We start from the raw sequence: 25396 nt of genomic DNA on the forward strand, positions 1-25396 counted from the left end.
AACTGTAGTCCTCCAGATGTTGCAAAACTACAACTCCAAGCATGCTGGGAGTTGTAGTTCGGCAACATCTGGCTCGAACGATGTTGCCGAACTACTACTCCCAGCATGCCTGAGAATGTTTGGGAGTTGTGGTTTTGCAACATCTGGAGGCACACTGAGTTAGGAAACAGACAATGTTTCCCAACCCGTGTGCCTCCAGCTGTTGTAAAACTATAACTACCAGCATGCACTGTGGACTGTGCATGCTGGGAGTTGTGGTTTTGCAACAGCTAGAGGTTTCCCCCGCCCCCCCCTGTGAATGTACAGGGTACACTCACATGGGCAGGGGGCTTACAGTGAGGATCAGTCTGCAAGTTTGCGATGCAGCAAATTTTGCGCGGCAGCTCAAACTCACTGTAACCCCCCGCCCGTGTGACTGTACCCTAAAAACACTACACTACACTACCACAAAATAAAATAAAAAGTAAAAAACACTACATATACACATACCCCTACACAGCCCCCCTCCCCAATAAAAATGAAAGCGTCTGGTACGCCACTGTTTCCAAAATGGAGCCTCCAGCTGTTGCAAAACAACAACTCCCAGTATTGCCGGACAGCCGTTGACTGTCCAAGCATGCTGGGAGTTTTGCAACAGCTGGAGGCACCCTGTTTGGGAATCACTGGCGTAGAATACCCCTATGTCCACCCCTATGCAAATCCCTAATTTAGGCCTCAAATGCGCATGGCAGTCTCACTTTGGAGCCCTGTCGTATTTCAAGGCAACAGTTTTGGGACACATATGGGGTATTGCCGTACTCGGGAGAAATTGCCTTACAAATTTTGGGGGGCTTTTTCTCCTTTCACCCCTTATGAAAAGGTGAAGTTGGGGGTCTACACCAGCATGTTAGTGTAAAAAAAAAAATTTTTTTACACTAACATGCTGGTGTTGCCCCATACTTTTCATTTTGACAAGAGGTAAAAGGGAAAAACGACCCCCAAAATTTGTAATGCAATTTTTCCCAACTACGGAGATACCCCATAAGTGGGCGCAAAGTGCTCTGGTGGCGCACAACAAGGCCCAGAAGGGAGAGTGCACCATGTACATTTGAGGTGATTTGCACAGGGGTTGCTGATTGTTACAGCGGTTTTGACAAACGCAAAAAAAAACACATGTGACCCCATTTCGGAAACTACACCCCTCACGGAATGTAATGAGGGGGTGCAGTGAGAATTTAAACCCCACTGGTGTCTGACAGATCTTTGGAACAGTGGGCTGTGCAAATAAAAAATTTTGTACAGCCCACTGTTCCAAAGATCTGACAGACACCAGTGGGGGGTAAATGCTCACTGTACCCCTTGTTACGTTCCTCAAGGGGTCTCGTTTCCAAAATGGTATGCCATGTGGGGGTTATTTTGCTGTCCTGGCACCACAGGGGCTTCCTAAATGCAACATGCCCCCCGAGCAAAATTTGCTCTCAAAAAGCCAAATATGACTCCTTCTCTTCTGAGCATTGTAGTTCACCCATAGTGCGCTTCAAGTCAACTTATGGGGTACCTCCATACTCAGAAGAGATGGGTTATAAATATTGGGGGGTATTTTCTGCTTTTAACCCTTGCAAAAATGTGAAATTTGGGGGGGAAACACACATTTTAGTGAAAAAAAAATGTTTTTTTTTACTTATGCAAAAGTCGTGAAACCCCTGTGGGGTATTAAGGCTCACTTTATTCCTTGTTACGTTCCTCAAGGGGTCTAGTTTCCAAAATGGTATGCCATGTGGGTATTTTTTGCTGTCCTGGCACCATAGGGGCTTCCTAAATGCGACATGCCCCCGAGCAAAATTTGCTCTCAAAAAGCCAAATATGACTCCTTCTCTTCTGAGCATTGTAGTTCGCCCGTAGTGCACTTCAGGTCAACTTATGGGGTACCTCCATACTCAGAAGAGATGGGGTTACAAATTTTGGGGAGTATTTTCTGCTATTAACCCTTGCATAAATGTGAAATTTGGGGGGAAACACACATTTTAGTGAAATTTCTTTAACAGTTTTTTACATATGCAAAAGTCGTGAAACCCCTGTGGGGTATTAAGGCTCACTTTATTCCTTGTTACGTTCCTCAAGGGGTCTAGTTTCCAAAATGGTATGCCATGTGGGTATTTTTTATCCTGTTCTGGCACCATAGGGGCTTCCTAAATGCAACATGCCCCCCAAAAACCATTTCAGAAAAACGTACTTTCCAAAATCCCCTCGTCGCTCCTTCGCTTCTGAGCCCTCTACTGCGCCCGCCGAACAATTTACATAGACATATGAGGTATGTGCTTACTCGAGAGAAATTGGGCTACAAATATAAGTATACATTTTCTCCTTTTACCCCTTGTAAACATTCAAAAATTGGGTCTACAAGAACATGCAAGTGTAAAAAATGAAGATTGTGAATTTTCTCCTTCACTTTGTTGCTATTCCTGTGAAACACCTAAAGAGTTAAAACGCTGACTGAATGTCATTTTGAATACTTTGGGGGGTGCAGTTTTTATAATGGGGTCATTTATGGGGTATTTCTAAGATGAAGACCCTTCAAATCCACTTCAAACCTGAACTGGTCCCTGAAAAATTGTGATTTTGGAAATTTTGTGAAAAATTGGAAAATTGCTGCTGATCTTTGAAGCCATCTGGTGTCTTCCAAAAGTAAAAACTCATAAATTTTATGATTCAAACATCGTGGACATATTGTATATGTGAATAAAAAAAAATTATTTGGAATATCCATTTTCCTTACAAGCAGAGAGCTTCAAAGTTAGAAAAATTCAAAATTTTCAATTTTTTTCATCAAATTTTTGAATTTTTCACTAAGAAATGATGCAAGTATCGACAAAATTTTACCAATAACATAAAGTAGAATCTGCCACGAAAAAAACAATCTCTGAATCAGAATGATAGGTAAAAGCGTCTTAGAGTTATTAATGCTTAAAGTGACAGTGGTCAGATGTTCAAAAAAAACGCTCTGGTCCTAAGGTTTAAAATGGCCTGGTCCTTAAGGGGTTAAAGGGGTACTCTGGTGGAAAACTTTTTTTTTTTTTTTTTTTAAATCAACTGGTGCCAGAAAGTTAAACAGATTTGTCAATGCCATCTATTAAAAAATCTTAATCCTTCCAGTACTTATTAGCTGCTGAATACTACAGAGAAAATTTATTTTCTTTTTGGAACACAGAGCTCTCTGCTGAATCACGAGCACAGTGCTCTCTGCTGACATCTCTGTCCATTTTAAGAACTGTCCAGAGTAGAAGAAAATCTCCATAGCAAACATATGCTGCTCTGGACAGTTCCTAAAATGGACAGAGATGTCAGCAGAGAGCACTGTGCTCTCTGTAGTATTCAGCCGCTAATAAGTACTGGAAGGATTAAGATTTTTTTAATAGAAGTAATTTACAAATCTGGAAGTGCTTTGCAGTGCTTGGTACCCACATGGGTGGTGGTCTACAGAGGGGACAGAGCTGGAGGTGACAGGTACAGCTAGAGATCAGGGCATGGTCAGTTGGCTGCTGTATAATGTGCTCGGCTCATGCTGCCACATTGCCACAGTGACCTAGACCTCTGCACATTGCTTTACACATGGGGGTATGTGCAGAGCATTGCACCCTAGTGCCATCTACAGACGTTTCTCTGCAAAAAAACCTCAATGTTTATAGCAGTGTAATTGTACTACACACACACACACACACACACACACACACACACACACACACACACACACATAAATAAAAGTAAATGTAGCAGTCAAGTACTAGGTTCTATCAACAACATACGCTAAAAGAAGTGTACCTGAGCTAAACGTTTTGTAGGCAAGTGAAAAATCCTTTACATGACTTCATACAATACTAAGATGAGTTTTTGGTGTAGAGGCTTTTGCTTTGTGTAAAACACAAGTGATATATTGTGGTTTCTATATAATTCATTTCTTGCTCTTTTTATGTTGCAGAAAGTTGCAGAGAACCTTCATCATCTTTGTCAAACATGAGAGTAGCAGGTAAGTAGACTTGTGGCCATGTAGGACAGATGACATTAAGTCACCAAATGATGTGGGACATGGCTTTCTTAGTGCTGAGAGGATACAAGGCTGAGGAGCTCTTGTTACAGCAGTTTTCCCCTGCCGGTCGCTCCCTAAAATCATCCATCTGGAGTACATTATTGTCCGGTTCTTGGTACAGGGGTCTGGTTCTTGGTTTGGCCACCATATCCTCCATGGCCCACCAGCTTTTCCTCAACTATGGATCCCAGAAGTGGTTACTTGCCTGAAGCTGTGTGCCTCTTGTTGGCAGAGGGCGCCAGCGGGTCTCCACCTGCCGTACCTTAGAGCAGTGTGGGTGAGTGGAGCTGCATCATAACATCAGGCATCGTTTCTGCAGTGCATAGAGAGGATTACACTCTCAGTTCTTTTCTGCTCACTAGCTACATACACTGCCTGGCTGCAAATCTTTTGCCTGGTCTGAAAAATGACTAGACCATGCTTAGACCCAAAAGACTCCAACAGCAGATGACTTGTAGGTATGTATTTCTAGCTGCGTCATACAACTGTGAACCCTCCATTAACCGCATCTATTCAATTACAGTCTGGTGCTGCCATCTAGTGCCCAAATTTGGTATCATTCCTATAATACTCAATCTGTGCGTTTTGTACAGAGGGAGACTTTAGCCGATAAAGTGGCTTGCTCTGTAGTATACTGTCTAAGACACTACATTAGTTCCATATCTGATGGGAACATTTACAGCCTCTCCGCTACAGCCTTACAGCTACCATAAGTGTCTTCTCTACCGACTTTCGTATTTTGATGTAATCCTTCTTATTGTGACGCTCCCTAGTGTACTCATCCTGACACTTTATTCTTCCTATGCACTATTCCATTACCAGGACTTTGTCTTTAACAATGCTAATTAATCAATTGCTCTACCACACTGTACCCTATACCCCATATGTATGACCCACACTAAGGAACTGAGCCACGTAGGTGCCGATTTGGAGATGGTTTATCCTGTTGGACCTTTACATTCACAGGGAACTGGAGGCCGGTGAGATCTGTGTGAAAGCAGCTAAAAAGATGCAGAAATATGTCCATGATGCCCAAGGTGCTCTTGCAACGCCACTCAAATGTACTCCAGCCATCCCTGAACTACCACAAAGCCCTTCTCGGGGACCTAGTTATGCCATGCTACCTTTTGGGTCTGAGGGGGAGGATAAGACTGAGTCTGTGGATCACAGCACAGAGTTGGCGGACGCGCCCCTGCATACAGATGCCAAACAGAAAAAGCCCTCCGTTGTGGATATTTTTACAGCGGTCACTTGGTGCAGTGCTTCTCTTTCTTAACTCACTAGCTAAGTGGGAAGATCTCCCTTATTTAATGTGACCTACAGAAAGTGATGTGGAAGACTCCTTTTCTCAGTGGCTGCATTTCTATTAAAAACTGATGACCTTGAAAATCGGCTCAATAATGTGTGATTGGTGTCCTCGATAAGGTGGAGGGGTTGGAACCAAATGCTTTCTTTAAACAATTGCTGCTAGAGACCTAAAAAGTCCAGTGTAAAAGTCTAATATAGCACCTATTAGGAAATACAGTGCATAAGGGACCATATAAATAAAATAAATGGCCCAGATTTAAACTGTGTGAGAGATTTTTCCACAAAACCTATCACAGCTCAGCTTTCCTGTGCTAACGAGCTCTGTGATTGGTTGCTATGGTTCTGCAAATCGGGGCCTAGGGGGGAGATTTATCAAAACCTGTCTAGAGGAAAAGTTGCGGAGTTGCCCATAGAAACCAATCAGATCGCTTCTTTCATTTTTTAAAAGGCCTCTAAAAAATAAGTAATCTGATTGGTTGCTATGGGCAACTCAGCAACTTTTCCTCTGGACAGGTTTTAATTAATCTCCCCTATATATCTTTATTAAAGCGAAGTAATAAAGGTTTGGTAAAATATCTCAATTAGATAAAAAGCAATAGTAGTCCACACAAAGAAGAAAACATATGCTGGGGTCAGATCAGTAAATGGCGCACTGCTGCCTAGCTACAGCTCAGTATGTTGTTGTGTGGGTAGAAACCACATTTGAACCTAGGACCTCAGTGGTGCGTGACAACAGTGCTATCTACTAAGCCACTGCTGCCCACAGTTTATCAAAAAAATATTACCGGTAAGCGGAATCTGTCAGTTCTTATATCGTGCACAAGTGTCAAGGAAGTGTTGCCAAGCCACAGCATGCCTTCTCCCTCCCCCACCCTTTCCGCCTTGACTGATTGACATACCCTGTAGATAAATCATATAGGACAGGGAGGGAGAAGGATTGCATGTTGCACTGTGGCAACACCTCCTTGACACTTGTGTATGATATAGAGCTGACAGATTCTGTTGGTCATACCCTCAAAAAGCATGTGTATCAAACTTCTACTCATGATCCCTCTAAAGTGATAAAATCCTGGTTGTATTCCATTAAACATGGTTTTTGTATTTCTCTTAGGTGCAGTAAAGTATGTTGTGGCGGTGGCAGCGTTTTTATTGACCTTTTACATAATTTCTCAAGTATTTGAAATAAAGATGGATACTAACTTAGGAAAATTTTTGGGTGAGTTATACTTGTCAACTTATCATATCTGGTACATCTTTAACCAGCTTGTTTCATGACTCCTGTATGTTATCTCTTTCAGCTCTGACATTTCTGTCCTTTCCTTAGTGATTGTCCAGTAATTGCTTTAAAAATATAAATTTTCTTTTCTATCTATATTGTTTAATCTAATTTGCAGTTAACCCCTTAAGGACCAAGGACGTACCGGTAAATCCTGAGTCCTTTCCCTTTCTATAACGCGGGGCCACGACGTGGCTCCGTGTCATAGCGGGTCGGGCCCGGCCTCTAACGGCCGGGACCCGTGGCTAATAGCGCGCGGCACCGCGTTATAGAAAGGGAAAGGACTCGGGACGTACCGATACGTCGGGATGTACCGTTACGTCCTATTGTGGTAATGTCAAATAGATGTGTTTTTTTTTTTTTTTTTTTTTTTTAAGAATTAGTCTTCAGGCTATAATCTCATGTTACATTTTAGTGCTTTTACATAGTGTTTTAAAAAAATGTTATTTTTATTTTTTGCATTGATCTTTCAAAATCACAATAAAAGAAACAAAAAACAACGTATTTATCGGGGTATACCACACACTGGCCTATAACACGCACCCTCATTTTTCCAAGGAAATTTGGGTAAAAAACTTATTAAATTTATTTTTTTACCCAAATATCGTTAAAAAAATTAGGTTGCGTGTATACCCTGATAAACTCTGGCCCCGCAAAAGCCGATGTGGTTCAATGAATTAAAGCGGACGCTTTTAAATCTTGTAACTGCAGCGGCATCTTCGGGGCCAGAATCCCACCGCTGCCAGATTCCCTCTCCATCTCCGGCTTTCATATTTACCTGTCCAGGGGCGTGCTCCTGCAGGCTCTGGCGGTGTCCTTCGCTATCACTTTGCGTTGCACATTGATGAGTGGCATTGCACTGAGGATGTCACTTGTCAGTGCACAGTGGCAGCACAGGATGTGCCAGTACTGGAGCATGCAGGAGCGCGACCCAGGACAGGTAAATATGAAAGCCGGGGATGGGGAGGGAATCGGGCGGCGGTGGCCCCGCAGAATCTGTTGCAGTTACTTGAATTAAATCGTTGAACCGCAGCGGCTTTTGCGTGCCAGAAAGAGAGTTTAACGACATATAACATGCAGATAGACTTTAAGCCACAACATTGTAGCTTAAATGCGTGTTATACGCCGATAAATACAGTATTTTTTTTATTTTTTTTTTTTTTATTTTTTTTTTTACTTTTCAGTAAAATAGCACCATTTTCCAGAAATTCACAAAAAAAAACTGAAAAACCACTGCCTATAAAAACCGCCTCAGGGAAAGTGTAACTACTTTAGATCCTCATTCCATAGTGATAAGTGATCATATCCTATACTTCACAGAGGAAGTGGTCTGTTCTGGATCAGATGACATCCTGATACATTTAACACAGTCTGTGGGCAGCGGGATGATCACATGGCCCAATTAAAATTACAAACTGTATGGATGCAGCTATGCTGGACTGAAACAGATGCCACTGTAGGACTTGTGATAGTGAGTGTGCTTGATATGGGCAAAAAAAAAACTATTCTGCTTCTTTTAAATTCAAAGAAGGGAATTGTGCCATCCAAAGAACCACTGAGGTCGGAAAAGGGTATGTTCAGACTACGTAACTTGAACGCCCATCTGGTGGCCGTTGCCGAAATACTTTGACGGCTATGCAGTGCTCGCGGACTTCCACGCAAAGAAAGAACATGTTCTTTCTTTGCTCGGAACAGTTTCAGCAGCAGACTGAAATTCCGCAATGTGAACTTGTCAGCGGAAGACCCATTCACACTGTTACGAGTTCACACCGCGGAATTCCACGCTAATTGTATAGTGTGAACTAGGGATCGACCGATTATCGGTTTGGCTGATATTCAAGATTTTGGGCGTTATCGGTATCGGCAATCACAGCAAGGCGGTGGCGGTGATAGGACTCAGGAGGACCCCCGGACAGGCAGGGGGAGAGAAGCGGGTGGCGGAGGCGGCCTATGGCACCGCAAAAGCCTCTGCAGTTCATTGATTTAAAGTGCCCGCTTTAAATCTATGATCTGCAGTGGTGTCGCAGGGGGGATAAATAGCCGATAACTTATACCGGAATATCTGTATGAGTTATCGGCTATCGGCCCTAACCTCCACCGATTATCGATATCGGTCGATCCCTAGTGTGAATATACCCTAAGAGTTTAACTCCTAGGTTCACCACTGTGCTTTCATAAAACATAACTGCTTTTAATCCTAGTTGGACACATGGTGGATACCACAGAAAGAGCCATGTATACCTATAAACAGTCTTGTATGTATGGGCATTTTTATGCTGAATTGAGAAATAAGCCAAAAAGAAAATGCAATTTGTATATTGTACACTAATAGTTAATGTATTCTCTTCCTCCTTTCAGCCAGGTCACAAGTGGACATTGTTGCACATCCTAGTAAGTAAAAATGTAACTCCTACAAAGAAGAGTGAAACATTCTGGTATAAAGACCATGCTATGTACTGCATTTAGTGGCATTGGCAACACGATTAAGCCTTATGTGCTATTTGACACTTTTTTTTTGTTTAAAAAATAAAATAAAAATAAAGATAGATAGATAGATATATATAGATATATATATCTATGTATATCTAAAAAATAATGTAATATTTTTGGAGGCTTCAGCAACAGTTCAGTCAGATGTGATGGCAAAGTATTGCAGCATACAGCTTTAATGGAAACCACAATCTGGAACTCCATAAAAGAGTATTAGGAGTAATAGTGTGATATTTTAAATACATTTTGTTTTTGTTTTTTTTACTTTTTTATTTTTGGTTGAAGAATTTGAAAATAACGCACCAGGACTAGCACACTAGCTTGCTTCATATCCGTTCTGTCCCGGCTGCTATCAGCAGCCAGGACCCATGGCTAATGCCAGACACTGGCGATCAGGCTGATGCCTGGCATTAACTCTATAGAAGCCACATGCAAAGTTGATTGCGGCAGTGAAGTCGTGATGTCCCCATCAGCTGAGAGGGCGGCGGGAGGGCCCTTGCCTGCCTCCTCGTCATCTGATTGGTTCTTCAAGGCTCCAGTCAACCTCAGCAAGCTGGAGCAATGGAGTACTGATAACACTGATCAATGCTATGCTATGGCATAGCATTGAACAGTGTATGCAGTCTAATGATTGCATGTAATAGTTCCCTATGGGGACTAAAAAATTGTGTAAAAAATAAATAAATAAAATTGTTAAATGTGATTTAACCCCTTCCCTAATAACATTTTGAATCGCCCCCTTTTCCCGTAAAAAAAAAAATGTAAACAAAAATAAGCACAAACATATGTGGTATCGTCTGGTGTGTAAATGTCTAAACTATGAAAATATAATGTTAATTAAACCACAATGGCGTATACGTAAAAAATACAGAATTGCATATTTTTGGTCACTTTGTATACCCTAAAAAAAAGTATAAAAAGCAATCAAAAAGTCAAATCAAATCAAAAATAGTACCGATAAATACTACAGATCACAGAGCTAAAAATTAGCCCTCATAGTCCCGTATGTGGAAAAATAAAAAAGTTATAGGGATCAGAAGAGGACATTTTTAAACATACTAATTTTGGTGCGCAAAGTCTATGGGGGAGATTTATCATAACCTGTCCAGAGGAAACGTTTTTGAGTTGCCCATAGCAACCAATCAGATCGCTTCTTTGATTTTGCAGAGACCTTGTTAAAAATGAAAGAAGTGATCTGATTGGTTGCTATGGGCAACTCAGCAACTTTTCTCTGGACAGGTTTTGATAAATCTCCCCCTATAATTTTTTAATTTGGGTATTGTTGTAATCGTATGGACCTACAGAATAAAGATAAGGTGTCATTTTTACCAAAAATTGCCCTGCGTAGAATCGGAAGCCCTTCCCCCCCCAAATTTACAAAATTTAGTTTTGTTTTGTTTTTTTCAATTTTGCCACACAAATATATATATTTTTTTCTGGTTTTGCCATAAATTTTGTGGAGAAATGATTGATGTCATTACAAGTACAACTGGTGGCGCGCAAGCCCTCATATGGGTCTGTAGGTGGAAAAAACGAAAGTGCAAAAATGAAAAACAAACTGTCCTTAAATGGTCTGTAGAGGAATACCATAATCGGAGTGAAAAAAAGATACCTAGAGTTTTTTTTTTTTTTTTTTTTTTTTTTTTAACTTCAGGTTTTATTTTTTTTCTGGAATAAATTGTGTTTTAAAGCAAATAGTCAGTCCTCTACATGCTTCCCCATCTGACTTCCTCCATACACATACAGCTATTGCTCCCTAATAGTTTTTTATTTAATACATGTTATATCAATAGCTTATACAGTAAATAGTTAATTGTTGACACAATTGGGCTTTTTATGTTTTTGTGTACAGCAACTAAGGCACCAAGGTACAGATGCGGCATTTCCAAAATTTGTCCAGAGAAGCACTTTGCCTTCAAGATTTCCAGTGGAGCAGCTAATGTTGTTGGGCCAAAGATTTGTGTGGATGATGTTGTGTAAGGAACTTTCTATTAAAATGGATTTGTTGGATGGATCCTTAATAATTCTGTTTAGCAGTGTATATGTTAGACATTTTGTTCCTTGTTGCCTCATGATGTTGGTTAGGAAAACATAATATTTTACAGTACTTATATTTTTTTCTTTCTTTCTAGTTTGATGAGTGGTGTAAAGAACAATGTTGGTCGTGGAATTAACACTGCTTTGGTGAATGGTAGGTTTTTGTTTTTTTTTGTATGTTTTTTTATTCCTTTTAATGCAACAAATGTGTTGTGTACATCAGGAGTGTGGTCTTTTACTCTGAGATCTAGTTTTTCTGGAGTCTGAAGCACTTGTTGGTCACACATATCTATAAGACCAATACCTTTGTGTTGTGCCTATCAATGGCATCTAAAAAGTCAGCTACGATCGTCTGCCCTTCTTCCATCTCGCTGACAGCTCTGGGCATCCTGATGACCCATGGAGACAGGTCACATGATCACTGTTGATCAGATGATTATGATCTGGAGCTGGTACTAACATTGGCACAGACACAGTGGATTTATCTGGCAGCGCCATGTTGTTAATGCAAATCTGGTGGGTGTTCCTCTCCCTTATATGGTTTTTGTCTGGTAATTATTTGTGTATGAATACAGCTGTGGGCATTATACATATCTATTTTAGAGCTCTAAGACATATTTGTTTTAGAGCTATAAGAAATATGCACTTTATTATGTAATAAACTAAGGATCGACCGATTTATCGGTTTGGCCGATACTATCGGCCGATAATCACGATTTTGAGCATTATCGGTATCGCGATTACCTTGCCGATAATCCGATAATGCACCGCCCCCACCGCGTCGCACACCGCACCGCCCCGGCCCCAATGCCTCCCCCATCCCCGGTTTTAGAATTACCTGTTCCCGGGGTCCATGCTACTTCTGGCTCCTGCTGCGTCCTGCATTGCGCTGTGCGCAATGACGAGTGACGCGACATCACCGTCAGTGCGCACAGTGACAGCTCAGGAGGACGCCACCGGAGCCAGATGTAGAGTGGACCCCGGGAACAGGTAATTATAAAACCGGGGATGGGGGAGGCATTGGGGCCGGGGTGGTGATAGGACTCAGGACCCCCGGACAGGCAGGGGGAGAGAAGCGGGTGGTGGCGGCGGCGGTATATGGCACCACAAAAGCCGCTGCAGTTCATTGATTTAAAGCGCCCGCTTTAAATCAATGATCTGCAGCGGTGTCACGGGGGGATAAATAGCCGACAACTTATACCGGATTATCGGTATAAGTTATCGGCTATCGGCCCTAACCTGCACTGATTATCGGTATCGGCCCTAAAAAAACTATATCGGTCGATCCCTATAATAAACTATTATACACAAAATGAATGAACTGTGTACACTATTTATTTATATGGGTTTATATATTTTGTACTATATTGGCCCTCAATCACTGAGGGTAGAGTCACGCGTAGTGTATTTTGCTGCATATTTTCCTACCAATAGTCAATGGGTAGGAAAATTAGCTGCAGAAAAATATGGCATGTGTGACCCTAACTGGGTATTTAAACCCCTTTATTCAGTGTGTATCACTATGTTTGAGAAAGGCTCAATAGAGGGGCTAAAACATTGCTGTGCTGTCACATTAGTGAATAAATCTAAATGACGCCCTCTACTAAGATTAATTTTTTTCATATTAGATGTATACTCCCTTTTTGATGACTGGAAATAGATCACAATCTACTATATTGTCACTGCTAGCCATTTTCTTTAATCCATGCCCTCATCAGCTGGTTTATAAAGCTAAAATTTACATTGACAGACTTTTCTAATTTGGTTCAGATTATCTGACAAAGAATGGTCTATAGTGTCCCCAGACCATTTATTACTACGGTGCCTGTAGTCAGGGAAAATGCAGATCCCATAGGTCAGATGCTTTTTCTTGTCTGATCATTTTCTCTTTTATTGTGGTGGTACCAGATACATCCTTCCCTCTATAAATCTTCTGAACAAATATCACTGACGCACAGAAGTGTCAGATTATAAGCATGAAAATAAGGACCTCTTTGTTGATGGTGGTGTTTACAGTTTAGAATTTTCCTTTAATTCACAGTCCTGCTGACATTGTTAGATAGCTGTTAGGGCAAGGAGACAAATAGTACCTTTCATAAATCTGTCTGTACTTCTAAAATGTGGAAAAATGCATTTTCAAGTGTCAGGGCCATTCCAAAGCCCATGAAGTGCCTCCTCACTCTCCCATCCCTGTCCCTGCTTGATTGACAGTCAGCTGGAAGCTGAGCTTTGTTTCCAATCAAGCAGGAGAGGGCTGGGAGGGGGGAGCAAAGAGCCATTCCAACATTCAGGATTTGACACTTTGGACCAGAGAGTAAAAGCATTTATATATGTTATGGAAACGTAGACAGGTATATGAAAGATACCCTGACACTATATTAACATGGCAGACAGTGGAAGCTGGCAGAATATACAGCAAGTTGTCAAAAATTCATTATGTGCACTAAGCAGCAAAGATTAAAGGAAATAAAACATTTACATTAATTTGAATATCAGTCTGTGCCTTTATGCAATAGATTGTGTTAGTGTTAAAGTGCAGAATATGCTGCCACAAGGACCTTTCCGAAATGTGCCATCTCCGTAGACTGCTCTGAATTTCCAAGTGGATTCCACAGAAACAATTGACATGTTCACTTTATCTTTGGAGGTTGAAACGGGAAATTCCGCCATGTGCACAGTGCAACAGAATCCTATTGAAAACAATGGGACTCTTACGGAATTTTAGCATAGAATATTTCCTCTGGATTCCACTTGGAAATTCTGCCGTGTGAACATAGCTCTCTGTGTTAGCGGCTTGAATGTAAATTGCAGCTGACAGATTCCGTATAAGGAATCCTAACCATGACCTGTATAGACAGTAGTGAAAATAGTTCTGACTCCGTGTTTTTTTTTTACATTTTATTTTTTTTTAAAAGCCTTTATCTAATAAAAATCTTTTGCTGTTTAGTGCAAACAATTTTGTATTTTTTGACCATTTGCTGTATATTTTTTGCAGTTTAAGAGCACAACCAATACACAGTAAATTTCTAAATGTATTTATATAGTAAGATGTTCATTGTTTACTTTCATGACCTTCTGCATATGCAAGAATTTTAATTACTTTTTCTTTTTTTTTTCTTTTAGGGAAAACTGGAGAAGTCATTGATACAAAGTATTATGACCTTTGGGGTGGAGGTAAGCATTGTAGGGTATGGTTTTTTTTTTTTTTTTTTTTTTTTTGTTAATAAAATCTCAGTAGGATTTGTTGAGATGAATATTCATTCTTTAGAATGGATTTTTTTTTTTTGGTCAATGCATTTGTAAATTACTTCTGTTAAAAATCTTAATCCTTCCAGTACTTATCAGCTGCTGTATACTACAGAGGAAGTTCTTTTCTTTTTGAATTTATTTTCTGTCTGACCACACTGCTCTTTGCGGACACCTCTGTCCATGTCAGGAACTGTCCAGAGTAGGCGCAATTCCCCATAGCAAACCTCTCCTGTTCCGGACAGTTCCTGACATGAACAGAAATGTCAGCAGAGAGCATACACCAGCTAAGTACTGGAAGTATTAAGATTTTTAAATAGAAGAAATTTACAAATCTCTTTTAATTTTCTGGCACCAGTTGTTTTGAAAAAAGCTTTTTCCACCCCTTTAAAAAATGTAAATATTTGCTAAAATTTACCTCAACAGTAAAAAAAAGAAAACTGGGTAAACAGTAACCTTCCTTTTTCTTACAAAATACATTTGGTTTCAAAGAACTACCAAAAAGTAGTCTTAAGACACGATTCTTATGTCAGTATTACACGTTATGTGAATATTTGACTTTGCCTACATGTAATTGTTTTTATGTTAAAGCAGAACTGTCACTAGATTGTACCCCCTAAAACCATGCCCAGTTTGTGAAAGCCGCTTTTGGCTGCTTCATCTGTGCCTTTATCATCCTTAAAAACAATGCTTTTGTCCAGATAAACAGTCAGATAAACGTGGCCAGGGTCCACTGGACCTGGAACAGCTGTGTGATTGACACACAAGTCCTCAGCGAATTTGCCATCAATTTGTTCTAGGAACATGGGGAGATGTCTCAGCAAGCACTTTCTAGCACCACCCACGCGTGCTGAATCAGGAGGCATCGTGAGCAAACAAGCGTGCGCTCGCTGAGACGTCTCACAGAAAAGGCTCTTTTGCTGATGACCTTTGTGTCAATCACACAGTGGTTTAAGCAGCGTTCCCCTCGGCTTCCCTGCCGCAGCAATCTTTGATAACTAAGAAGCCGGGGGGGGGGGGGGGGGACGCCGCTTCCGGGAGTACACAGTAAGCGGCGCATGCGCCGTACACTAACACACGGGCGAAGGAGCAGGGAGGGGGGGGGTTATGAATATTGTTGAGCCGGATAGAGTGGCCGCCCAGCGAAGATGATGTCAGCGTACTCCAAGCTCGGTTGGGAGCTCCGCCCATGCCCCAAGGCCCTCATTAGCATAAATAGACAAATGCGATTTGCGGCGGAATGGCTGGGCGAATCTGGACAATGTTAGTACCGTTTTAATTAACATCACCCACACTACAAGCCTGTGTGACAGGTTTAGTGTGAGTGATACTACTGACAGATTTCCTTTTAACCCCTTAACCCCTTAAGGACTCAGCCCATTTTGGCCTTAAGGACTCAGACAATTTAATTTTTACGTTTTAATTTTTTCCTCCTCGCCTTCTAAAAATCATAACTCTTTTATATTTTCATCCACAGACTAGTATGAGGGCTTGTTTTTTGCGCGACCAGTTGTCCTTTGTAATGACATCACTCATTATATCATAAAATGTATGGCGCAACCAAAAAACACTATTTTTGTGGGGAAATTAAAACGAAAAACGCAATTTTGCTAATTTTGGAAGGTTTTGTTTTCACGCCGTACAATTTCTGGTAAAAATGACATGTGTTCTTTATTCTGAGGGTCAATACGATTAAAATGATACCCATTATTATATACTTTTATATTATTGTTACGCTTAAAAAAAATCACAAACTTTTTAACCAAATTAGTACGTTTATAATCCTTTTATTTTGATGACCTATAACTTTTTTATTTTTCCGTATAAGCGGCGGTATGGGGGCTCATTTTTTGCGCCATGATCTGTACTTTTTTTTGATACCACATTTGTATATAAAAAACTTTTAATACATTTTTTATAATTTTTTTTTTAATAAAATGTATTAAAGTAGGAATTTTGGACTTTTTTAATTTTTTTTCGTTCACGCCGTTCACCGTACGGGATCATTAACATTTTATTTTAATAGTTCGGACATTTACGCACGCGGCGATACCAAATATGTCTATAAAAAATGTTTTTTACGCTTTTTGGGGGTAAAATAGGAAAAAACGGACGTTTTACTTTTTTATTGGGGGAGGGGATTTTTCACTTTTTTTTTACTTTTACTTTTACATTTTTTTACATTTTTTTTTACACTTGAATAGTCCCCATAGGGGACTATTCATAGCAATACCATGATTGCTAATACTGATCTGTTCTATGTATAGGACATAGAACAGATCAGTATTATCGGTCATCTCCTGCTCTGGTCTGCTCGATCACAGACCAGAGCAGGAGACGCCGGGAGCCGCACGGAGGAAGGTGAGGGGACCTCCGTGCGGCGTTATGAATGATCGGATCCCCGCAGCAGCGCTGCGGGCGATCCGATCGTTCATTTTAATCGCGAACTCCCGCAGATGCCGGGATCTGTATTGATCCCGGCACCTGAGGGGTTAATGGCGGACGCCCGCGAGATCGCGGGCGTCGGCCATTGCCGGCGGGTCCCTGGCTGCGATCAGCAGCCGGGATCAGCCGCGCATGACACGGGCATCGCTCCGATGCCCGCGGTTATGCTTAGGACGTAAATGTACGTCCTGGTGCGTTAAGTACCACCTCACCAGGACGTACATTTACGTCCTGCGTCCTTAAGGGGTTAACGACGCAGGACGTATATTTACGTCCTGCGCCGGCTCCCGCGATATGAAGCGGGATCGCGCCGCGATCCCGCATCATATCGCGTCGGTCCCGGCGGTAATCAACGGCCGGGACCCGCGGCTAATACCACACATCGCCGATCGCGGCGATGTGCGGTATTAACCCTTTAGAAGCGGCGGTCAAAGCTGACCGCCGCTTCTAAAGTGAAAGTGAAAGTGACCCGGCTGCTCAGTCGGGCTGTTCGGGACCGCCGCGGTGAAATCGCGGCGTCCCGAACAGCTGATCGGACACCGGGAGGGCTCTTACCTGCCTCCCCGGTGTCCGATCGACGAATGACTGCTCCGTGCCTGAGATCCAGGCAGGAGCAGTCAAGCGCCGATAATGCTGATCACAGGCGTGTTAATGCACGCCAGTGATCAGCATTAGAGATCAGTGTGTGCAGTGTTATAGGTCCCTATGGGACCTATAACACTGCAAAAAAAATGTAAAAAAAAAGTGTTAATAAAGGTCATTTAACCCCTTCCCTAATAAAAGTTTGAATCACCCCCCTTTTCCCATAAAAAAAATAAAACAGTGTAAAAAAAATAAAAAATAAACATATGTGGTATCGCCGCGTGCGTAAATGTCCGAACTATAAAAATATATCATTAATTAAGCCGTACGGTCAATGGCGTACGCGCAAAAAAATTCCAAAGTCCAAAAAAGCGTATTTTGGTCACTTTTTATATCATTAAAAAATGAATAAAAAGTGATCAAAAAGTCCGATCAAAACAAAAATCATACCGATAAAAACTTCAGATCACGGCGCAAAAAATGAGTCCTCATACCACCCCATACGTGGAAAAATAAAAAAGTTATAGGGGTCAGAAGATGACATTTTTAAACGTATAAATTTTCCTGCATGTAGTTATGATTTTTTCCAGAAGTCCGACAAAATCAAACCTATATAAGTAGGGTATCATTTTAACCGTATGGACCTACAGAATAATGATAAGGTGTAATTTTTACCGAAATATGCACTGCGTAGAAACGAAAGCCCCCAAAATTTACAAAATGGCGTTTTTTTTTCGATTTTGTCGCACAATGATTTTTTTTTCCGTTTCGCCGTGCATTTTTGGGTAAAATGACTAATGTCACTGCAAAGTAGAATTGGCGACGCAAAAAATAAGCCATAATAGGGATTTTTAGGTGGAAAATTGAAAGGGTTATGATTTTTAAAAGGTAAGGAGGAAAAAACGAAAGTGCAAAAACGGAAAAACCCTGAGTCCTTAAGGGGTTAAAGGGGTATTCCAGGAAAAAACTTTTTTATATATATCAACTGGCTCCAGAAGGTTAAACAGATTTGTAAATTACTTCTATTAAAAAATCTTAATCCTTACAGTACTTATGAGCTTCTGAAGTTAAGGTTGTTCTTTTGTCTAAGTGCTCTCTGATAACACCTGTCTCGGGAAACACCCAGTTTAGAAGAGGTTTGCTATGGGGATTTTCTTCTTAACAGGTGTCATCAGAGAGGACTTAGACAGAAAAGAACAACCTTAACTTCAGAAGCTCATAAGTACTGAAAGGATTAAGATTTTTTAATAGAAGTAATTTACAAATCTGTTTAACCTTCTGGAGCCAGTTGATATATAAAAAAAAAAAAAGTTTTTTTTCCTGGATAACCCCTGGAGGACCAAGGACGAATGAGTACGTCCTTGGTCCCGCTCCTGTGATATAACACGGGGTCCCACGGTCATATCACGGCAGGCCCGGCGTCATAGTAAAGCCGGGACCCGCCGCTAATAGCTGCGCCGCTGAGCCACGCAGCTAAAAGTGAAAGTAAAAATTGCCGGTTAGCTCAGTGGGCTGTTCGGGATAGCCGCGGCGAAATCGTGGCATCCCGAACAGCTTACAGGACAGCCGGAGGGTCCCTATCTGCCTCTTCGCTGTCCGATCGCCGAATGACTGCTCAGTGCCTGAGATCCAGGCATGAGCAGTCAAGCGGCAGAATCATCGATCACTGGTTTCTTATGAGAAACCAGCGATCAATGTAAAAGATCAGTGTGTGCAGTGTTATAGGTCCCTATGGGAGCTATAACACTGCAAAAAAAAAAGTGAATAAGGATCATTTAACCCCTCCCCTATTAAAAGTTTGAATCACCCCCCCCTCCCCCCCGTTTTCCCATAAAAAAAAAAAACTGTGTAAATAAAAATAAATATATGTGGTATCGACACGTGCGGAAATGTCCGAATTATGAAAATATAGAATTAATTAAAACGCACGGTCAATGGCGTGCGCGCAAAAAAAATTCCAAAGTCCAAAATTGTGCATTTTTGGTCACTTTTTAGATCATGAAAAAATGAATAAAAAGCTATCAATAAGTCCGATCAATGCAAAAATGGTACCGTTAAAAACATCAGATCACGGCGCAAAAAATGAGCCCTCATACTGCCCCATACACGGAAAAATAAAAGTTATAGGGGTCAGAAGATGACAATTTTAAATGTATTAATTTTCCTGCATGATGTTATGTTTTTTTTCTAGAAGTCCGACAAAATCAAACCTATATAAGTAGGGTATCATTTTAATCGTATGAACCTACAGAATAATGTGTCATTTTTACCGAAAAATGTACTATGTAGAAACGGAAGCCCCCAAAAGTTACAAAACAGCGTTTTGTTTTTTTTTCCAATTTTGTCTCACAATGATTTTTTATTTTCCGTTTCGCCGTAGATTTTTGGCCAAAATGACTGACGTCATTACAAAGTAGAATTGGCAATCATATGGATTTTTAGGTGCAAAATTGAAAGAGTTATGATTTTTTAAATGCAAGGAGCAAAAAACGAAAGTGCAGAAACGGAAAAAACCCCGGTCCTTAAGGGGTTAAGGTTATGAATGTCATCTCTTATATATAAAAAAATTAATTAAATGAGCTCTTGATAAAACATAATTTTTTTTTCAATTATACCATTTCTAGATGTAGCCCCCTTTATTGATTTTATTAAGAAGATTCCAGATGGAACAATAGTTTGTATGGCAACCTATGATGATGGTGCAACAAAGTAAGTGTCAATATTGAAGGGTTTTGTGTTTGCTTGTGTACATGTGCACCAGAGAATAAATGGTGCAATTGATCTGATTGTATCTTTCTATTACTGGAACTTTAGTAACAAACAGTTATTGTACTTTTCATTTCTTGTATTTATCACACTGACCAAACATCCACAGTGCAGAGGAAATAAATGAGTTAACCATTGCATTTATTAACCTGTAGGTCTCTTAGCAGCAGCAACATTACCAAATATTTCCTGTTACTACAAATAAGATTTGCACAGTTATGGCCCATTTCTCCCTGCAAAATTATCAATAAATGCCTTGCACATACAGCTGTTTTCAAGGGAACCTGTCAGCAGCTTTTCAAAGTGAAGCTGCTGGTGTTGTGATGTCATTTAAAGGGGTATTCCAGCCCTAATACATCTTATACGGCCCTAATACAACCACCTCCACCCCCGTGTGACGTCACGCTCTGCCCCCTCGATGCAAGTCATAGACTGCTATTGCATGGCAGTGATCCGTGTAGAAAATCAGTGTGTGCAATGTTATAGTCCCCTATGGGGGCTATAACATTGCAAAAAATAAAGTGTTAATAAATGTGATTTAACCCCTTCCCTAAGAAGTGTGAGTCACCCCCCTTTTCCCACGTGCGTAAATATCCGAACTATAAAAATATATTAGACAAGCTTGCAAAGAGAAACAGTTTATTAACTCTGTTTACTGCTATCAGTTCAGTAAAGAGAGAATTTAGCATAATGTGAGTCTCCTGTCTCGTTATAAAATTGGTATTAAAAGCCCAACATCACACTGCCAGCAGCTTCACTTTGAAAAAGCTGCTGACTGGTTCCTTTTTTTGGTTCCTAAGGTCATGCCATAGCATCCGGATATGGTAATTAGCTGAGACAGCATATCCTGCACAAACAGGATGTCCTCTGAAGTGGTGTGGGATCAGGGCAGGATTTTCTTCTTTTTAAATAAATTAATAAAAATATCTTTCTGCTCAGAAAACTCCTTTAACACCTTTAAAGCTCTTGGAGAACACAGATGTTGCTTAGTTTTTCTCTCTTCACTGTGAAAATTTAGTCAATGTTCAGTGGAAGACATAAAACGTACACCTGTTTGTTCATTATCAAGGTCACAATAATAGACCAACACAATTAGACCACATTTTATTAGTAACAGATGCATGATTACAGCCCAGGGTGCGGTGACTACTTCTAATTGCTGCACCGTCTGGGGACTACTTGCTAGGAATTTGCTTATAGTGCTGGACATTTTTAAACAGTTTTATGTAGATTACTGGCATTATTAACGGACATAGAAGCATGGCAGTGTAATACTTCATTGCTCTAGGACCTGCTGCTAATGATTATAGGGGTAAAATGCCATGACAGGTTCCCTTTAACTGCAGAAAAAAAACTGTAATTTTAAAGGGTTCAATTGTCTGACAGCTGTATTAGGCTCTTTTCACACACCCCAACCACTCCTCATATCCATAAATATATACTAAAATAGCTTTCTATAGGGCAAATGAATGCTACATTCAACAGGTTCTGCTTGTGGCAAACGGTTGTATGCATTTTTAGTTGCAATTATTACTGCGACAGATTGTTCTGCCAGTTAAGTATTGTAGACAGTTATGGTTTACGTAAGCATTGGATGATTTTGTTCCCCCGCAATCTCTGTGCAGCATTTGGCATTCTGCGCCGGGTGCTGCTCCAGTCTCAGAAGCGCTGGGTTTCCAGGACTGGAGATGTGATGTCACACCACACCCCTCCATTCATGTGTATCGGAGGGGGCATGATGGCCGCCCAGTCTCCGGTCCTGGAAACAAAGCTCCTGGAACAGCACCCGGCACAGAGTGCTGGTGCTGCACAGAGATCGCGGGAGTACCCAGAGGCAGGAGCATTGCGATCAGACAATGGATAGGGGATAAGATGTCTATGGTGGGAATACCCCTTTATAAATTTTAAAACTGTGTTTACCCAGATTTCCTTGGCCTAATACTACTTAATCTTAACAGATCAGAAAAATTGTGATAAATTTGCGACATTTTCTGTAGGTGTACAGTGATCCCCCGACATATGATAATTTCAACAAACGATGGCCTCTCAGAGGCCATCGCATGTTGAAGGCAGCATCAACATACGATGCTTTTGTATGTCGGGGCCATCGCATATCCAACAGCGCAGAATGCTTCAGCTGCCGCCGGATAGCTGTTTAAGGTGCCCCGTGTGGTCCGGTGACTATCACTCACCTGTCCCCGACATTTCGGACCGTCCTCTTCTGGCTCCCCTGCATCGCCATCGCTCTCCTTCGTCGTCATGTCGCCGCACACGCCGTCCCATCATCCAATAGGAGCGGCGTGCGCAGCGACGTGATGACAGCGATGAAGAGCAATGATCCCGGCCAGCAGAGACGGTCCGGAGCAGCGGGGATGTGGCAACAGCGAGGGAGGGCGACATCCAGGGCAGCGGTGACGGTCCGGAGCGGCTGGGACAGGGGAGTATAACTTCATATACTTTTACATTGCATGGATCCCTCAACATACGATGGTTTAAACTAACAATGGTTCATTTGGAATGAATTACCATCGTATGTTGAGGGACCACTGTATATAAATATGGATAACTTGTGGTTTATGCTATTATCAGATCCTATGGGAGCATATTAAACAGTTCTACACTATTGGGCAAGTTTCTGATAGTGTTAGGGGTAAAACATGTTTTCCCTTCCAGATGGAGAGGGGGGGTGGCCTTGACATTTTTACTTGATAAATAAAAATAAAGGTAATACATTCCTATTACACAGTAGGTGCAATATAAATACTGAATAAAAAAATTATTAAATTAATAGTCCCAGAATCAACTTTCCATATTATAATCTTATTGTTCACACATTACAGATTAAATGACGAAGCACGAAAACTGATTTCTGACCTGGGAAGTACAGTCATCAACTCTTTAAGCTTCAGAGACAACTGGGTCTTTGTTGGTGGAAAAGGCATAAAGACAAAAAGTCCATTTGAGCAGGTAAGCGAGGAGTAGCATATGTAAATTATGGCGATGTAATTCAAGATATGATCCCAGCCATAAAGAATTGTGGCTCATGATGGTAGAGAGTTACAAATGCAGCAAAATCTGCAGAGATCCTGGAGGGAAAAAAAAACCTCCTGCAGTATGCAATCTCATACATGATGCAAAGACTACACAAGGATAACGTAAATGGGCACTGTCATTTGCAAAAACCTTATCTTGTGTAGATAAAAACATATGTATGTGTGTAAAATACATTGGTTAAAAATGTATTTACTTTTGGGTCAAAAATGCTCTGTACTACTGATCAGTTGCAGAACCCCGTGTGTTAAGAACACTGTCTCGCCTCTGCAGCTCTTGCCCGTGTGTGTCAGTACAAAGACAAAAACCAGGAATTGTGGGCAGGACAAGCAGGGCTCTGTGCAGGCTCCTTGCATCTCAATCAGCCTGCTGTGTGAGCCGGGGGGCATGTTGCAGAGCCTTATTGCACAGAGCAACCAGATGTCAGCTCTGAGGAGTGAGGAAGGAAGTCCCCACATGAGATGTGAGGGCAAGCAAGGGAACACCCCCCTCTTTAGTAAAATGCATGCAGTGTGAGCAACATAAACAAGGAAATTATAAGCCATTAAAGCATGAAAAACAGGATTAAAGTACACAGACATAATCTGTTAAAGAGTAAGCCTGGAGCATTGTTTTTGTTAATCTGACAGGCACACTGAAAGTCAATGTTAATATCCTGAAGTTCACAAAAGGCAATTTTTTTTTCATTTGTACAGAAGTGATCTGGAGACCTATTCATACATTCTCCAGTTGCTGCCAGTGGTGCCTCTGTACTGATTTTAAAGTAGTGAATAGCTGTGCATTAAGTTATGTTATGTCAGTAAGTGTAATGACTGCATATTATTTTGTAGATAATTGTATTATGCATGTGCTTTCCATTCTTTGCCTGCAGCATATAAAGAACAACAAAGATACAAATAAGTATGAAGGGTGGCCTGAGGTGGTGGAAATGGAAGGATGCATTCCGCAGAAGCAGAATGATTGAATTGGTTAAGCAACAGCTCCTCAATGGACTTGGATAAGAATGCCTTTTACAACAGCCAACAAAATAATATTGAACAGTTTCATCCATCATTGTAGCCATGAGCTTGATCCAACATAAACATTTATTTATTGCTTATACAAAGGGGAATCTTTTTGTAAAAAGAGTAGGTTGATAGCGCATATAATGAATATTGTCGAACCCATGTTGGGACTACGATGAGGTAATAAGACCTACTGGAATAGGATGTGGAGATCTGCACTAATGTGATGTTTTCATGTCTTTTGTTCAAGAAAATAGCTTTTTTTTCTGTTGTACTTTCTTTATTCCACCAAAGATTTTTCAAGAGGAACTCTTATGGCTCTACATCTATGGACAGAGTTTTTTAAAATCTGGGATAATGTTTTGCACCATTGTTGTCACCGATTAGTCTGCATTGTCCTTTTTTTTTCTATTAGGATTTTAACAAATGTTTGTATGTTTTCCCTTTTGTTGTCTATAGAGGATCAGTCTACTTATGGAATTTCTAGTAACCAATGCTTTTTGGTATTTTCAGGACTATTTTCCAGTAAACAGGCAGCAATCCGTACATACTGTGCATTGTCAAAGCATTGGAGCGTTACTCTTGGTATAATACGAGAATGGCTCTGTATGTACAGTATTTGATGGTCATTCATTTTACATCTGTGTCATCATAGTTTTTTTTTTTTTTTTTTTACATCAGACAATTGTTCTAGAACAATTAGGAAATGTCATTCTACGTGTTTTGTCAGTGGTAAATTTCAATGTTGATGTGCAAGTCTAAAAAAAATTTCATATTTTTAGAATAAACAAACAAAAACATTCCATGCTGTACCAATGAGTTTTGTTAAATCTTTAAAATCTTTTACATCTATGAGAGTGAGAAATCTGCACTAGTATATGGACTGTTAATGTGACCATAATGCATAATTTCTTATGATTGAAAACCAGCAAGCTAACACATTTCCATAGACCTTTTACACCACTGTAATAAACATTTCAAATCACCTGTTGCCAGAAAGGTATACAGATTTGTAAATTACTATTTAAAGATCTTAACCCTTTCAGTACTTATCAGCTGCTGTGTGCTGCAGAGGAAGTTTAGTTCTTTCCAGTCTGACCACAGTGCTCTCTGCTGCCACCTTTGTCC

General features: G+C 40.7%; 1 protein-coding gene across 10 annotated transcripts in view; it reads left to right on the plus strand.

The window, feature by feature from the left end:
• FAM3C (FAM3 metabolism regulating signaling molecule C) overlaps positions 1 to 25068 on the plus strand; it is a 58571-nt gene extending 33503 nt beyond the window's left edge. For 6 of the 10 annotated variants that reach the window (XM_056573807.1, XM_056573808.1, XM_056573809.1 and 3 more), the window contains exons 3-11: positions 3956 to 4003; positions 6483 to 6587; positions 9006 to 9038; positions 10990 to 11113; positions 11270 to 11328; positions 14298 to 14348; positions 20072 to 20156; positions 23054 to 23180; positions 24136 to 25068. In XM_056573807.1, the coding sequence (XP_056429782.1) occupies positions 3991 to 4003; positions 6483 to 6587; positions 9006 to 9038; positions 10990 to 11113; positions 11270 to 11328; positions 14298 to 14348; positions 20072 to 20156; positions 23054 to 23180; positions 24136 to 24228 (690 nt within the window). In that variant the 5' untranslated portion in view covers positions 3956 to 3990 and the 3' untranslated portion in view covers positions 24229 to 25068. The remainder of the gene's footprint in view (positions 1 to 3955; positions 4004 to 6482; positions 6588 to 9005; positions 9039 to 10989; positions 11114 to 11269; positions 11329 to 14297; positions 14349 to 20071; positions 20157 to 23053; positions 23181 to 24135) is intronic. The other 4 variants (XM_056573813.1, XM_056573814.1, XM_056573815.1 and 1 more) reach the window with 1 other exon arrangement.
• Positions 25069 to 25396: the final 328 nt, after the last annotated feature.

This window comes from Hyla sarda, chromosome 4 (assembly GCF_029499605.1).
Source record: "Hyla sarda isolate aHylSar1 chromosome 4, aHylSar1.hap1, whole genome shotgun sequence".
NCBI classification, from domain to species: Eukaryota; Metazoa; Chordata; class Amphibia; order Anura; family Hylidae; genus Hyla; species Hyla sarda.